This window comes from Zosterops lateralis (genome assembly GCF_965231275.1).
Source record: "Zosterops lateralis genome assembly, chromosome: Z".
Taxonomy (NCBI): Eukaryota; Metazoa; Chordata; class Aves; order Passeriformes; family Zosteropidae; genus Zosterops; species Zosterops lateralis.
Genome location: NC_139800.1, coordinates 18,223,647 through 18,239,433, shown reverse-complemented (window position 1 = coordinate 18,239,433; position 15,787 = coordinate 18,223,647). Strand labels below are relative to the sequence as shown.

At 35.3% G+C, this 15,787-nt stretch overlaps 1 protein-coding gene across 1 annotated transcript in view; it reads right to left on the bottom strand.

Annotated features, from left to right (window-relative positions):
• Positions 1–1,093: 1,093 nt before the first annotated feature.
• NUP155 (nucleoporin 155) overlaps positions 1,094–15,787 on the bottom strand; it is a 29,457-nt gene continuing 14,763 nt past the window's right edge. The window contains exons 17-35 of the mRNA XM_083884309.1: positions 15,396–15,455; positions 15,145–15,295; positions 14,251–14,317; positions 13,421–13,539; positions 13,114–13,217; positions 11,634–11,767; positions 9,678–9,869; positions 8,613–8,751; positions 7,802–7,937; positions 7,228–7,381; positions 6,867–6,971; positions 6,609–6,763; positions 6,059–6,188; positions 5,675–5,788; positions 5,078–5,198; positions 4,490–4,600; positions 3,602–3,738; positions 2,845–2,945; positions 1,094–1,637 (exon numbers count right to left, since the gene is read on the bottom strand). Coding sequence (XP_083740435.1) covers positions 1,499–1,637; positions 2,845–2,945; positions 3,602–3,738; positions 4,490–4,600; positions 5,078–5,198; positions 5,675–5,788; positions 6,059–6,188; positions 6,609–6,763; positions 6,867–6,971; positions 7,228–7,381; positions 7,802–7,937; positions 8,613–8,751; positions 9,678–9,869; positions 11,634–11,767; positions 13,114–13,217; positions 13,421–13,539; positions 14,251–14,317; positions 15,145–15,295; positions 15,396–15,455 — 2,369 coding nt within the window. The 3' untranslated portion in view covers positions 1,094–1,498. The remainder of the gene's footprint in view (positions 1,638–2,844; positions 2,946–3,601; positions 3,739–4,489; positions 4,601–5,077; positions 5,199–5,674; positions 5,789–6,058; positions 6,189–6,608; positions 6,764–6,866; positions 6,972–7,227; positions 7,382–7,801; positions 7,938–8,612; positions 8,752–9,677; positions 9,870–11,633; positions 11,768–13,113; positions 13,218–13,420; positions 13,540–14,250; positions 14,318–15,144; positions 15,296–15,395; positions 15,456–15,787) is intronic.

Below are 15,787 nucleotides of genomic sequence, written 5' to 3'. Positions count from 1 at the left end.
CTCAGGAGCAAAGAATTGGGCAAGGGAGGCAAGGGACCAGCACAGCTGATTAGGGAACTGCTGGTCAGACTAAAGGGAAAGAAGTAAATGCACAGATAATGGCAACTAGGACAGGGAACCTGGGAAGAATATAGAGAAAAGACTGCTTATGTAGGGATGAGGTGAGGAAGGCCAAGGAGAAGCTGGAACTGAACTTGGCAAGGGATGTAAGGAATAACAGGAAGGGCTTCTACAGGTACGTGAACTAGAAAATGAAGGTCAGAGAAGATGTAATCCCCCTGATACACAGTGATGGAAAACTGTTAACAGATGAAGGCTGCAGTACTCAGCATTTTTGCCTCAGTCTTCAATGGAAACCTCTCTTCCCACACCTCTTGATTTGATGGACAGCAGGATGGAGACTGGGGCAGCAAAGTGCTTCCCACTGCAAGGAAGATCAGGTTCATGACTACCTAAGGAACCTTAATTTACCTAAGTCTATAGGACCCGGTGAGATGCGTCCTAGAGTGCTGAGGGCACTGTCTGATGTAGTTCCCATCCACTCTCCATGATAATTGAAAAGTCATGGCAGTTAAATGAAGTCTCAGGTGACTGAAAAAAATGTATCTCTCTTAAGAAAAAGAAAGAACAACTCTGGGAACTATTAAACTGCCAGGCTCCCCTCTATGCCTGGGAAGATCATGGAACAGGTTCTCCTAGAAACGACTGATGCACTTGGGGAGGACAGAGAGGTGATTTGGGACAACCAGCCCAGCTTCACCAAGGGTAAGTTGTGCCTGATCAACTCAGCAACCTTTGTGATGGGGTGACTCCTACAGTGGACAAATGAAGGGCTACAGATGATATTTGTCTGGACTTCTGTAAAGCCTTTTCAGATGGTCCTCCACACATACTTCTCCCTAAATTTGAGACATGGGTTTGATGCATTATCTGTTTAGTGAGTAAGGACTCACAGCCCAGAGAGCCAAACGTGTCCTGGGCTGCATCCAGAGCCCTGTGGGCAGCAGGGAAGGGAGGGGATTCTAGGTGTGTATACAATTTGGTGTTTGTGTGCATGTAATAAAAATAGACAGAAGTTACTTTTTGACTTCTTTATTTCATTTTAACAGATACAACATACTAAGATGGAATAGGGAAAATAATTTGCTTTTCCCCATTATTTAAAACAAAGAAAATATTTTTGAAATATTTTTTATCCCCAAGGCAAAGATCACACTGGATTTTATTTCGTCAGTATAAAAAAAAGGTTTCTATCGTTAAAAAATGTAGTAGTAGTAAAAGTAAAAGTAAAAGAAGTTCCATTTGTCACATTTACATTCTACAATTTGTAGATACTTTTAGAATAGCATGAATACAGGCCACACATTTGATAACCATGGCAGGAGAAAACTCTCTCAGGGATTTTTTTCTGAGGATTTGTTTGTTCATAATTCAAGTGCCAACATCTGAACCTTTATTTCATTACCTGCACTAAGGATTCTGTTCTTGTATTAGTTAATCAGTGAAGCCGTTCTAACTTGGCCTGTAGAGATTTAAAATTCCCAATAGTAGTCTGCACCATTAGTGTGGGGCTCATAGACTGAAGTTCAACCAGGTAGCAACTAACAGCGTCCAAGCAAGCATTTGTGAATCGTCGCCTACAAAGAAAACACAGAATAAAAATGAGCTCCTTTTTATTCCTGTATCATTCTGTATCTTAGAATTCATCTGAACTAGAACATGAGCATTCTTTGACTTGCAATGCAATAGTGTACCAGTAAGACATCTGTTAGCTACTTCTAAGTATTTAACTATTCATTAAAAGAAATTTATTTTTGAAGTCTAATGCCTGTAACTAAGGTGTAATGGGAAAATAAGTGACCCATTACTATTTATCTGATATTAAATGTAAACTATAAAAGCATGGTACACTTTATAGCAATGTGAAATATTTAAATACTACTTTGGGTATTATTATGGTCAATGTATAAATTATTAATTTAGATAGCAACTTAAATGTCCTAAACTCTATTTATGTATTCTCTATGTAGGTATTAAAATCAGATGACATTCACTAAAGTTCTAAGAGTATTTATATCAGCCAACCATAAAAGACAAAAAAAGTGGTAAAATATAGATGCAAACTGTATGTGAACAGGGCATATTTTTTAAAAGATTTGGAAAACATCTATGTTTAGAAGAGTTATCAAGACTTTGCTTTGTTCTGCTTTTTGTTTTTGAGACAAGATAGCTCTAGCTGGAGTTCGTATAGTCTATTCAAACAAAAATTGTCAAAGCTAGGGATGATACACATGCAACTTTTTCAAGTACTTAGGTATCTTTTTTCCCTAGAAACTTTTTCTATTATTACACCTAAATTTCTTCCTGATGTGAACTAAGCTGAATTTTAGTCTTGGAGACTGATTCATCATCAACCTCTTATAAACTATTGGGGAAGATCCATGCCATTGTTTGATCTTCTCTTTTCTAGAGTAACTCAGAGTTTCTAGAATTTGTACATGAAACAGTTCATTGTTTCATTCACAAAAGCCCAGTTCTCATTTTTCCCCCACTTTCACACATTGTATCAGGTTTGTCTGAACTAGTTCCTAAAGTATATTGCCAAAAATTACAAAATAATCATCTCAGTTTCTCATGGATCTTCAGTGATGTGAAGAAAATTACGTTTGTGGAAGTCATTTGTAATGGAGAATTCTCCAAGTTTCTACCAAATGGTTTTGAATGACAAGTGTTAGGAATAAAACATTAAATTCACCCAAAAGAAAAGCTTTGAGAATTTCTAGAGTCAAGTATTTTAGAATATTTTATGTTTCACTGTTCATTAGGATATAGCTATCCTTTTACCTCATAGGTACTCTGCTTGGATCCTGTACATATCCTGATAGTAACACATGAATACACTCTAAGAGGTGCAAAGGCTTTTTCATTCTACTCCAATATGGATCCTAAAAAACCAAACAAACAGACAAACAAACAAACAAAACCCCACAAAATATTAAGGACACAAATATTAAGGAGACAAGACAAAAAAAAAGTGTGTTGTGTGTACAGGAACTGCCAGCTGTAGCAATTTTTTATTTATTGTATCAAAAAAGTTAGATAAATGGGAATTCTACCCTAATATATTTAAGTCTATATTTAAATATTATTTTAAATTACATATGAAAATATACATAAATTTAACTCAATTTTCCATTACCACACAAATCAAATATCTTTGTTTATTGCATCAATGCATCAGACAAGACGTAATAATACAATAAATTTTAATAATTATTAGGGAACAAATAAAACTAATATATTCAATATATGCTGTTGTTTCTGCAACGTAAGAATTCTAATCCTATTCCATCGTAAACTAGCTCCAGATGAACTAAATGAATTAATGATTTTCCTCATCATGCTCTGGGACTGAAACTAATAAAATCCACAGATTTTATTCACAGGGGAAAATGCAGCTTTCTGTAAGTGTGAGTAGAGAAAGCAAAGCTTTAAATGCATATTTATAATATCCTTCCTTATATTATTTCATGTTTCCCACTAAAGAGAGACCTTGATAATAGCTGAAAACGGAATTTCTATTCTGTGCCATTTTCCTTACCCGCGCTTTGAACAGCTGGTCATATACTTCAAGCAGCTTTGGCAATGGCACTCCAATTTCTTGCATGGTGTATGATACAAAACCTACATCCCAGTTCAAAGTGCAGACCTGTTGCTCTAGAAACTGCACCAGAAAATCTGGAGGACATAAATGAGAGAATATTTGGATTCAACCTGTTACTGGGATTCTAGGAAACAAAGGCATTTAAGAGTCGTTTACTATGAGGAGTGTAAGGCAGAGATTACTCATACTTAGTACTTTGTTACAGTTTTGCCATGCAACTATGCTGTAAAGAAAAGTTAATCAAATTTTGTTTCTACACAAAAGACATAGGATCACTACATTTGCTACAATGGCCAGCAAAACAACTGAAGTTTGTTTAACTGCCTGTAACAATTAACAGTGTATTTGGTCAGCACTAAATGTTCATATTTAACGTTGTTGCACAACATTTTAGTATTATAAAAGAAGATTTACTGCTGAACATGTGGTTTTTATATAATAGTACATTGTCAAAACATATGAGCATCAGAAAAGCAGAAATTCTAAAAACAATTCAAAAATCTCCTGAATTGTTTTTAGAATCAACCTGTTTAAATGGCAGATGATTTATATGGAATTTCAAGAAACACCAGATAAATGTGCATGCTTAAAATCTTAAATATATAAATACATTTTGTACTTTGTGCTTTGATGAAAACAAACTCTACCACTTTCTAAAATGGCATCTGCACAACCATCCAAAAGTAATTGCTGCTGCTCCACCTAAACTTCATTTATTTCCCATTTCTTCTGAGATTAAAAAATGAGAAACATTTCTTATTTTAGAACTTTTATTTTAAGGGTCTAAAAATAAATCCATGCAATCCATGCAGGCTAACAACTTGCCTAAAGGAAAGTAGCGAGGTGTGCCAGCATAGATCTTTCCAAGTAATGCCAGCTTCAGACAAAGCGCTTGCATTCTGTCAGCAGGGCTCAGAGATACACTGTCGCTTAACTCTGGAAGTGAAAAGAAAACACTTAGAGAGAACTTGAGGAAAAATACCACATTTATGAATGACACTCAGGCACCTAAATTTATAAATAATACATGAAAATCTTACACTCTTGCCAACAAAAAATCAGCACATGGAAGTAAAAATACAACCTTTTCCAGTTGCAAGCACAGTTTGTACGGTGCTTGCATGTACATTTTTAAGTTTTTATGCTTCCATGAAGCTTCCATGAAGTTCCATGCAAATCTACTTAAGAAACCACAAACTAAATCACATTCCGGAACTCCACAAAAAGCCCACTACCACACAGCTTTTCCCTTAGATCTCTATCAATGTTGTTTGCACAATGGTAAACTTGAGCCTAAAAACCAAGGAGAAAAAAACCCAAAACAATCAAAAACAACAGGAACAGAAAGTGAATTACTAACTCATGGTAAAGGATGAAAGAGATCATCACAACTCCTACTCCATTAAGACGTACCTTTTTCAATGACTTCTTGCCAGAGAGTTTGCACCAGGATAGGGTCAGAATGACCTGCACAATGTATAATTGCAAGCTTACATTCTGAGAGCTTAAAAGGGTCAGCAAATTCTCCATATAGCTGAAAGAAAAAGAAAAATTACTTTACCTTTCATGCAGGATCAAATTAAATTTTAAAAATCAGTTGTTCCTTATTTGTCTGATAGATAGACTAGTAAAGATGCAACTTAAGTTGCAACTTAACTGTTGTCAATCACGATTTTTTTTTTGCTACATTTAGTTTCATTTCTTAGATACAACACTAAATTCTGTATGAATTTGAAATGAAAACTTAATCTTCCACCATTTTTTTTCAACTAATGGAGAAATCTAAGAGACTTCATAATGAAGATAAACATGTTAAAGAAATTAAAATACTAAGGACTGACAGACTATTAAAATACAGAGGCTGACAGTCCAGGGTAACAGACATTCTGAGACTAGGAATGATAAACTGCCTATTAGTCTTCCTAGTCAGCATAGAATCATTCTTTGCAAAACATTTTTTCTCCCCAAAATTTGATAAACTGGGCTTTAACACAAGGAAATTTCAATCACCTTGGTTATATCCATCAGCTCAGCATCAAGCTGGGAGATTGCATCTTGCACTGAAGAATGATGGGAATACTGCCGCTGTAATGTTTCTTGTATTTGAAGTTGGATCCTTGCCACCTTGTTTAAGAGGAAAATTTCAAGATTGAATTAATTTAATCAAAGTTTAAGAACACACCCAGAATTAACTTTAGCTTATTTAAATGTAGAAATATTGCTGCGTTACACCATTAAGTCTGTTTTCAGCTGCCTAACTTTGCCATGTTTGTCAGGAAGAAAGCACAGAAATTCATTTATACAGGACTGGTAATAAGACTGTTATGTGCCAATGAGACAAAGTGAAATAAAAGTGCATTTAGAGTGTAGCTTAAGACTAATATTTTTTCTTACTTCCATTTTCTCTTCTAGTTCATGTAGGAATTCACCATCTGCAGCTAAAGAGGATATGGCAGTGGAACTTTTGGCACTCAAAATGGCACGTGCAATGTATTCAAGACGCTGCTGAAGAGAAATTTCTGTGCTGCAAAACAAATGTTCATAATAAAATGAGTACTTAATATAATTATTTGAAGTTATTTATATTCTAGCTAGACTCTGGGAAGTAGTATGTTCCTTTTCCAGATTTTACTAAATCATGCAGGACCTGATCCAACCACGTAACCCCATCTTTGCTGCAAGCTCAGTTCTAGTGTAATTCTCAATAAGAACTGGCCACTTAATATATAGTAATTACAGGAAATACATTGCAAAGTAATGTATAATACAAAAATAAACATTATCATTTACTTCCAATAATTGCCTAGTTTTAAAGTTAGCACATTCTATTTTTTTTTTTAGAAAACTTCTTAAAATACTTACAGAAAAGATTTTGATTTTAGTTGTTTTTGATTTTCCCCTAGTTACCTCAATATATAAACAATAGGTCACATACAATCCATACCTATGGAGGTCTGCCAACTTAGCCAAGACTCTGGCAGCATTGCTAAAATTTCTGTTCTTCTCGAAGTATCTCCAGAGTAAATCCATATAGCGGACTTTGTTTTGGTCAATCTTTGTCATCCGCACCAGGTAGGGTTCCAAAAAGGGGGCAGTAACCTGCAGGCATCAGAAAGCTAACAGTTATACTCTTGCTCTTCCCTGTGTTTTAAAGCATTATTGTAATTACTTCTCCCAGTTGACTGTGTATAGAAAAGCTCACCTGTAACAGCTTGTCTGCCAAGTCAGCTTGTATCAACCAATTGTAAAGTGCAATACTGAAGAGTTCATCTGTTGAACGCTGAGCCAGCTTTAGCATTTGTTCAAACTAAGGGAAGAAAAGGCCAGAGCTGCTATTAGAGAAGTGGTTACATTACTTTAGCCCTGAATTACCATATGACAATACTTAAGTTCATGTTATTTACATGTCATCATTTCTATGGATGCTCTATATATTGAGGCCAATGCACAATAAATTTTCACTTCACTAAACTCCGTAATTTTATTTAAAAAATTAATTCTAGACCCCTTCAAATCACACTGTTTTCTGGAGTGCAGTCATGGCTTTTTTGTGAGTTTCTTACATGGTGTCCAGCTTCTTCATTGCTTAACATGTTGGGGTCAGATGACAGCATTGGAGGGCCTGGCTTTTTGGGTACACTGGGAGACTGAGGAGCAGCTTTACTTTGATTCACTAACTCTTGAAGGGTGTCAGTGATACACTTGTAGCTGTTCAATCTGTAAACAGAGCAGAAGAAAATAAAAGCCTCATAATTTTCATTGTAACTTAATATGAAATAGTCTCCTCAAGTGTGTTATTGTATGCCTTTGTAGACAGTTAGTAAAATTTAAAAAGGTCACAGATTGTAAGCTGGTTGTCACAATCTAGTTTGTTCTCATTCATCTTTTTAAGAAGTATTTCTGTAGCGTTCTGATCACAATGTTTTCTGCATGTATGACCCCTTATTTCAGATTAAGTTGCTGCCATATTAATCACAGTCAAGAGGAGCATACTGGGCATAAATATTTATATTATGTCCCTTATCATAAAATGTTTGTTTTATTATTACCCTGCATTCCTTCCCTAAAAGAGCTACTTTTTCAGTCGCTTGAAATAAAACACCGCATATAATGATCATAAATTATCCTATAACTTGCCTTTCTTGAAAAGCTTGGAGTCCAACAACATCTTCTTCTGGTTCTCCATTTTTATAGAAATGAAGGCCAAGACCTTGGGGATCTTTCTTTTCAGCAGCTGTAAGAGAGAGCTCTACTACTCCCTCATAGAAACGCACTAGGAAAAAACAAAACAAACATCACTGTTCATCATTGTATTAAATTGACAACAAAATGGCAAGTGACATCAAACATTTCTCATTTTAGCAAGCAAGAAAATGCTAAACTCTTCACTCTGGTCTGCGTCATATGAAGTCTACACCTGTTCCTACCCTGTGGCACTTTTATGCAAGTTTGAAGTTAAGATACTAAGTTACATAGAATGTCTTGCACAATATATAATACTGTACAGAGATCTATTTCTTAACTGTTATATAATTTAAATGTATATTTTAACTGATATACTAGCCTCTACTGCACTAATTAGGATTCAGAACCATCTTTGAAACAGCATATTTCATATAAAAGGTACCTGAAACCCTCTGCTTACTTAGAATCTAATAACTTTCCTAAAAATAATTTAACCACATATATGAAACAAATGGACACTGCAATATGAAGTAAGTGCATGGGACTATTTTAATATAGAAATAGATTTCTTGATTGGTTTGTGAAATCTAGCAAAGCTTTAAAACAGAAAAGGCTGGCACATTTTAATTGTAAGAGTTATTAACCAGTTGTTAATGGTAAAAACTATGAAATTGAATTGAAAATTAGTAAACAAAATAAACAGATAAGATGGTGTGAAAGGATACCATGAAATTATTCAGCATGATCAGTGACTGGCTCTTACCCTGCCTGTACTGTGCACAAACATTAATAAGGTCTACTTGATTGCTGATTTTCTGGTACTCTTTCAGTGACTCCCTCAGCATCTTCTCTTTTTCCATTTTGCTTTGAGCTTGTCGAGACCGCTGAAGAAGTTCATTTGCCTAAAAGCAAATGCAAAATGAAAATTATTAACATGAGCATATCATGAACAGATCATGGATACTGTTAATGACCTATTATTCCAAATTTCAAAGCTGGAACAGCAGAAAGACGATACTCTCAAAAGCAGTCTCTAGTCACTAAGTTTCCAACAGAAAGGCTACAATAGCATTAGAAGAGCTGAAGACTTGACCAACTAGTTTTCTATTCTCTCTTCACCAGTTACATATTTCAAATTTATTTGAAAAGCTTCAAAGATCTAATTGGCTGTCACAAAGATTAATTGTCTGTCACAAATTCCAGTAAACTGTGGAACAAACACCAAGATACTATGCTGAGGAAAGACTGTAAAAAGAGAACATTTTAGCAAGATAAAGAAGACCAAATTAAGATTAAACACCAGACTACAGTTAAAAGACTATGAAAATTACAAATAACTGCAAATGCTTCAAATACTTTTTGTGTAATGTTCAGCTGTGGAGTGCTCCCTTTCTGAGGAAGCAGGAACCTGATGTAACCCCTCTTTGTGTTACCCCCCTCTTGACCCAAACCTTGAAACTCCACCCCTGGTACGCCTTATAAAACCCTATGATTCCACCTTTGCCGGGTCCTTTCATCTTCATTCCCCTCCCTGGCCCTGAGGGAAATAAATGGGTTCTCAAGCTTAACAAAACAGAGACTGGTCTGACATGTTCCCACGCCAGCAGTTGTAACCTCCCATGGACACAATGAACCTTGTAGCAACACGATGCTACATTCAGCATTAATCAACTAGAAAACGAAAATACACCCACAACTAGACTTCAATATTTCTTCTGCTTCTGAAATTACTTGAATGTAATAATGACTTACAAGCTGCCCAATGTATCTCATTTTAGCATGTTCTCAAGTTGTATTCTGGAGCTGTAAAATCTGGAAGTGCACTTACCTTTGAACACACAGCATCATCAGTGCTATAAAGAAGAGGACAGATGTCTTGCAAATGGGCAATTATTCCATCCACAGCTGCATTATCTCTGATGTAACAGTTTATAAGAGATGCAATGAGTGCTCCAGTCAACTCTCTATCTCTAATCACCAAGTCTTTAAAGGCAGTTATCTTTAGCTGTTCTTGAAGTTCCTGAAGATGAGACAAAATTTTATTGGTTTACCAAATCTTTTACTTGACCCTGTTTAGAAATATCTGACTGTTCCAGCAGCAAAATTAACTGTTTCTCATAATTAAAAACATACAAAACTGCAATGACTACAATGTACAGTATAGAAATACATTACTTAAAATATACATTTTGTAGCAAAATAGAAACAATAAAGCAAGAGCTACTACTGAGGGCACTAGATCCCTGGATGCCTAAGGACAGTGAAAACTCCAGGTAACAGACTTCTGCCATCTTCACTATGTGTCACCTTTGTTTCACATCTCTGACAGAAAGAATGGAATTAGTAGTTCTTTTTACTTCACAGGGCACTGTCAGAATGCACACCCCTATGAGCCTGTCAAAGTTTTCAATAATCTGACTACTGTTATAGATGAAAAAAAAAGACAGATTCAATAAAAGCAGAAGTTTGAAAAGTTCAAGGTCTGAACTCTTTATGTTTTTTAAGATTAAGTTATATTGAAGGTTTCTAATTTTTAAAAATTTATTATGATTGTTTGTGCATAGTTGCCAGTAGTGTCCATGTATTCCAGTAGTGTCCATAGATGATACTAACAGCACGATACGACTACGAAAACTCTAAATCTACTGAAGACAAAGGAAAACATTTTACTTGTTAAACAGCTAGTTAGCTCCTTGTCCAACACAAATAAGTTGCCCAAAGCTCCCCAATGCAACAGCGTGAAGAGCTGCAGCTTCTGTGCCTCTGTAAGGTTTTAAAATTATCGTTTTTGTGAACAAAAAATACAACTTCTCAAATAATCCTATCAAGTTTTAGGACAAAATGCCTACTATTCAAATTAATACCTTTTTCAAGGGTTGGCTGAGAATTTGACATTAGCAAAGGGCACACAGCAGTAGCACCCACTGTTCTACAAGTTTCCTTCTTCACAAACCAGGAGCCTGAAAGAACTCGGATCATTTAGCCTGGAGGCTTAGAGGGCAGCATGTGAGATCTTACTAATGTTTGTGAGGAAGTGTAAAGAATGCAGCCACATTTTCTAAACGGTAACCAGTAACAGGACACTGCACAATAGTAAAAACTGAAGTGAAGGAAATTACACCTGAATAGAAGAGAAATCTTTCTTCCTCTAGAGGTGGTTCAACACTGAAACAGGGTTCTCAGAGACAATGGGGAGTTTTCATCTTTATAGATATTAAAATCCCTACTGAACACACTCCTGGGCAATCTGCTCTAGCTTCTCCTGCTTTGAGAGCCAATTACATTATTCCTCCCACTGGGGAGAGATAGTCTCCAGCGGTTCCTTCCAACCTCAGCTACTCTGTGGTACATTCTGCTACCCTACTTACACAGAAGAGCAAGGACTCTATTACCCTATTGTTCTCCATCTTTCACCAAGACTAAAGCAAAGACTGAATTCCACAAGACTGGAAAATACTGGTCTACTCTTTTCAGCACATTTTGCAGAATGCAGCTTAAGGTAAAAAAACAGTAATTCATAAAATGAGACTCAGTATTTACTAATAAAAGTAGAACAATTTGTTGTTAGTGACACTTCCAATTACATAAAGTTGAGTGATTATGTCAATACTACATCTTGGTCTCTTAAACATTTGTGACCACATACAATAAAGTCTGCACGTGGTTTAAAATTCGTATGTTTCTCAATTAATTTAAAAAACAGTCCTTCGGGAATTCTTAGGTAGTAAAAGAAATTAAGGTGATTAGTACATAACAAAGTAAAATTGTTTTATCCAGATCTTACCTTCTGAAGCTCACCTACAGCAACGCTGAATTGGTGCTCACAGAGCAACTTCCATAAAGCCAGTGCCTGGCAGGTTTTGCGAACGAGCTGCTGGATGCCTTGAAGCGAGGTCTTCTCAGTGAGCTGTGCCTCAGCTGAAAAACCAGAAATTGTCAGCAAGTAATTATTCTACATGTTTCGAATAAGCATGTAAGTTTTTGAGGTTTTTCAGTAACCATGTCCTTAACTTTCTTATTTTTTTTTCTCTTCCATTGTTGATTAATGATGTCTAACTCTCTGGAGAAATAAATGCCGTGTTAACACTGCCGTAAAACAAATAATATGTGTTAACGTTTATTTCAAACTATGCAACAATGGAATCATACTCTGAAAAACAAGCACGGTTTCCTGTGAATGCAGTGGATTTACACATCAGTCTCCAATTTTTATCTTTTTTTTTTTTTTTCTTTTCAAAAATAGCTATTACAAATGTATTTCTGATAAACATGAAATAAATAAATAAAAAAAACCCATACAAATTCCCTTTTTGTTTGATTACCTGTATTCACTTGTAGAGAGAACAATTATAATTACAGCTGTGCTCAATACTTTCTACACTATCTTTTAAAGCAACAACTACTCTAAAAACTACATTTAAATCTGGTGAGATGTATTATACAAACTGGAAGGATTATGTTTTCATACTTGTAACATAGGTGGAACATAATGCAACAATTTATGTGTGTACTTTTCAGTGTTTACAATTCACAAATGAGGTTAACAATAATTACATTGTGTCATTCAGCAATCCAAAAGGATTTATAAACTCAGTAAAGAATTAAAAAAACAAAACAAAACAAAACCAAAAACAAAACAAACAAAAAAAAAAAAAAACAACAACAACAACAACAAAAAAAACCAACCAAAACTCCTGAAGGTCTACCAAGTCTTACATAGGGAATTACAGAAAATTTTCACTACTAAAAGCCCAGGATTATACCCACATGGACCACAAACATCCTCAATTCCATATATGCATCAGCAACACTTCCAACTTGCCTGCAAGTGCTGGGCAAAAGCTGCACTGTAAGAAGACAAGAACTCAAATGGGCTGTGACAGACCTCATATTTCTAAACAAAGTTTTGTAGCCACTTCAATGACTGTACCTTTGGAAACCTGCAGAACAGCACTTTTTTTAATAGGACATCATGCTCACTTTTCTCATAAAATAATCGCTTAATAAATGCTACCGTGTAAATATAAATAGTTGTGCACCTACTAAGTACTGTAGTGAGGAAGTCAAACAATCTTATCCAAAATGGAGAATATCAGGCAGGAAAAAAGGAGACAGCTAAGTGTGCAAAATTGGCATGATTTTTAACATAAAATTTGTGTGGAAAAAAAGCCCTTTTTATTCAGAGGATTTCACAAGAAAAGTGAGAAAGGCAACATCCAAAGGCACCATTCCTTGATACTTCCTGTTCAAAAATAATTACATACCATGGTATTTCCTTTGGAGCTCTTGCTGGACTTGCTGAGAACTTCCACCATCAGGCCGCATAAAACCCAGGAGCCTTTGTTGTAGATTGGCTGGTGTGCTGAAACTGCAGTTTAAAAAAACCCAGAAAATGCTAATATCATTACAAATATCAAATGTCTTAAAGATGAATCTAACAAATTCATTTTTAGCATCTGAATGTTGAAGCAGGAGACCATACAAACACTTCAACTCAACAAAACACCTACGGCAATTTTTCAAAAGCTGGACATTAAATACCACATGTAAATTTACCACAATTAATAATACCTTGGGTTTCCAAGTGCTCCTACTGTAGCAAACTGTGAGTTCCTATCCAAAAATTCCTGTAAACCTTTTAGTTCTTGTAGCACACACTCCAGCATACGAGATGGAACACTGCTTTCTATCTGCAAAAGAAAGTGAACTTCTTTACAGAAAGCTGGGTTTTCACACTACTTTTTCCAAAAATATCCATTTTAAGCTAACATCACTAGAAAGACAAACAAAAGGATACAACAAATAAACTGCGTATTAGTAACAGACCACTAGAACACAACACGATTATACCACATTCATTGCGGCGTGAAGAGGCAGGAGCCCTCTGAAGATACACAGTATTCAAGTGGCTACTTTCTTTGGCACTCTGATAACTGTATCAGGTATGCTTTACTAGTTCCAACTCTAAGCTAGAACAAGGGTTGAGCACTGGATTCTATTAACACCCACAGCCAGAAAAGACTTTATTTTCATCATGGACAAAAAGTGAAACAGCAAGATATTAGTTAGAAAATTAGGGAAATTTTTTATGTCCTTCCACAACTGCAGTGACTATCCCAAACCACTAAAGCATTTTAGTTTTAGGATTTGTCTGGAGGGAGTGTGGAGAAACCCTAAGTGGGTATCAAGGAAGTGCCATCAGTAAACATGGAGAAAAGTAACATTTAATATAATAGCTTAAAAAGACAGCTAATTATCTGTTAAGAGCTCAACACATAAGAAAACAATGACATGACAAATGATGAGATTTGTAAGTAACAGTTTATAACCGAGAATGGAAGTTTAAGAGGACTCAAATACTAAAAGAAGCTTCAAAGAACACAGAATAGTATTTTACATACTGCAACAACTTCTCGATTGCCACTTTTGAAAACTCTCTCCACAACTATACTGCCATCCCAAATATTTCTGCAAAACAAGAGTTTGTGTTAAAAGCCAAGTCATTTAACCAAGATTTTTTGCAAGTATTCTATGCATAATTTCTTAAAAAAGAAATGGTAAAACTTCGAACTTAAAAAACTAAAATAAGAATTAATTTTGGATGAAAACTAAATATTCAAGAAACTAGCAATTATATAACTATGAATAGTAGAAATACAAATAATTAACAAAATTCCAGAATTTAAAACTTTAATTAAATTACATTGGACGCTTTCAAATACTATAGATGAATATGGTTCCCTGGAAATACAGGGTAAACAAACAAGTCTCATAACAAAAATTTCTTTCCCAGTCAGATAGAGAGGTCACCAACATATGCAGAATTCTGTTCTTGCTTGAGTTGTTTAGTGCTCAACATCCAAGGTAACAGAATCTTTAGTCCTGCTTCATTGCTCTGACTTAAACATTCTTATAAAAGATTCTTCATAGAAATTAAAGACGCGACTCGTATCAATTAAGTCCTTCTGCATTTCTGGTTTGTCCTTCAGTAGGAGTTTAAAATACACAACTCCTATTGAAAAATAAACCTGCAGTTTTCAGAGTTGTGTTTATGCACCTGATTGCAGGCCCAGTATCTAAGCAACTTTCCTGCCCTAGGCATTCACTGAATGTATTATTATAAAAAGAGTTGCCAAGACAACATATTATACAGGTATTTCATAAAGACAACATTAAAATTTACTAATTTCCAATTTAAATACTATTAATATAGAATGTGCCACCTACAAGCACTAGTGCAAAGAAAAACTATGAAACAAATAGAGTGATGGAATCTCTTTTTACAAAGACCTCACCCTATAATCCGGGCAAAGTAGATGCAGATGCCATTGTGTCTACCAGAAAACACTATCTCGGGACCCATCATTCCACTAATGGATGTACCAGGGTGAGACATGGAATTTCCAGGAGGAAACATGGGAGTTGACATAGCAGGAGGCTGTAAACCTAGGATAAAAATAGGTAAATATTACTCATTTGAACACAAATAAAAAAGCCTACTTAAAAAAAAAAAAAAAAAAAAAAAAAAAAAAAAAAAAAAAGTTACCTTGCCCAGATGTCAAAATGCTAGGATTGGAATATGGACTATCAACAGTCAAAGGGGAACCTAAGAAGGGAAAAGAAATAAAGGTAAGGTTGTTTAACACAATCCAAAACTGTCCCCTCCCAAATCTAAGTCATATCTGTGCAAAAGCAGCAAAGCTGTGAAATCAAATACTTTAAATGTTTTATGTACATTTAAGTATCAAATTGCACTCATTTCTTATCAACCAACATTCCACCAGTCAAACAAATACGCTTCCATCAAGCGCAGTTGAAATAGCATTTTTTTTCCCAGCATTCATGTGTTACTTTATTGTACACCATCTGTTTGTTGCCTGCATTGGATATAATATTGCCCACATACTTTCTGCTGTTCCTCGCCTTATGAATGCTGGA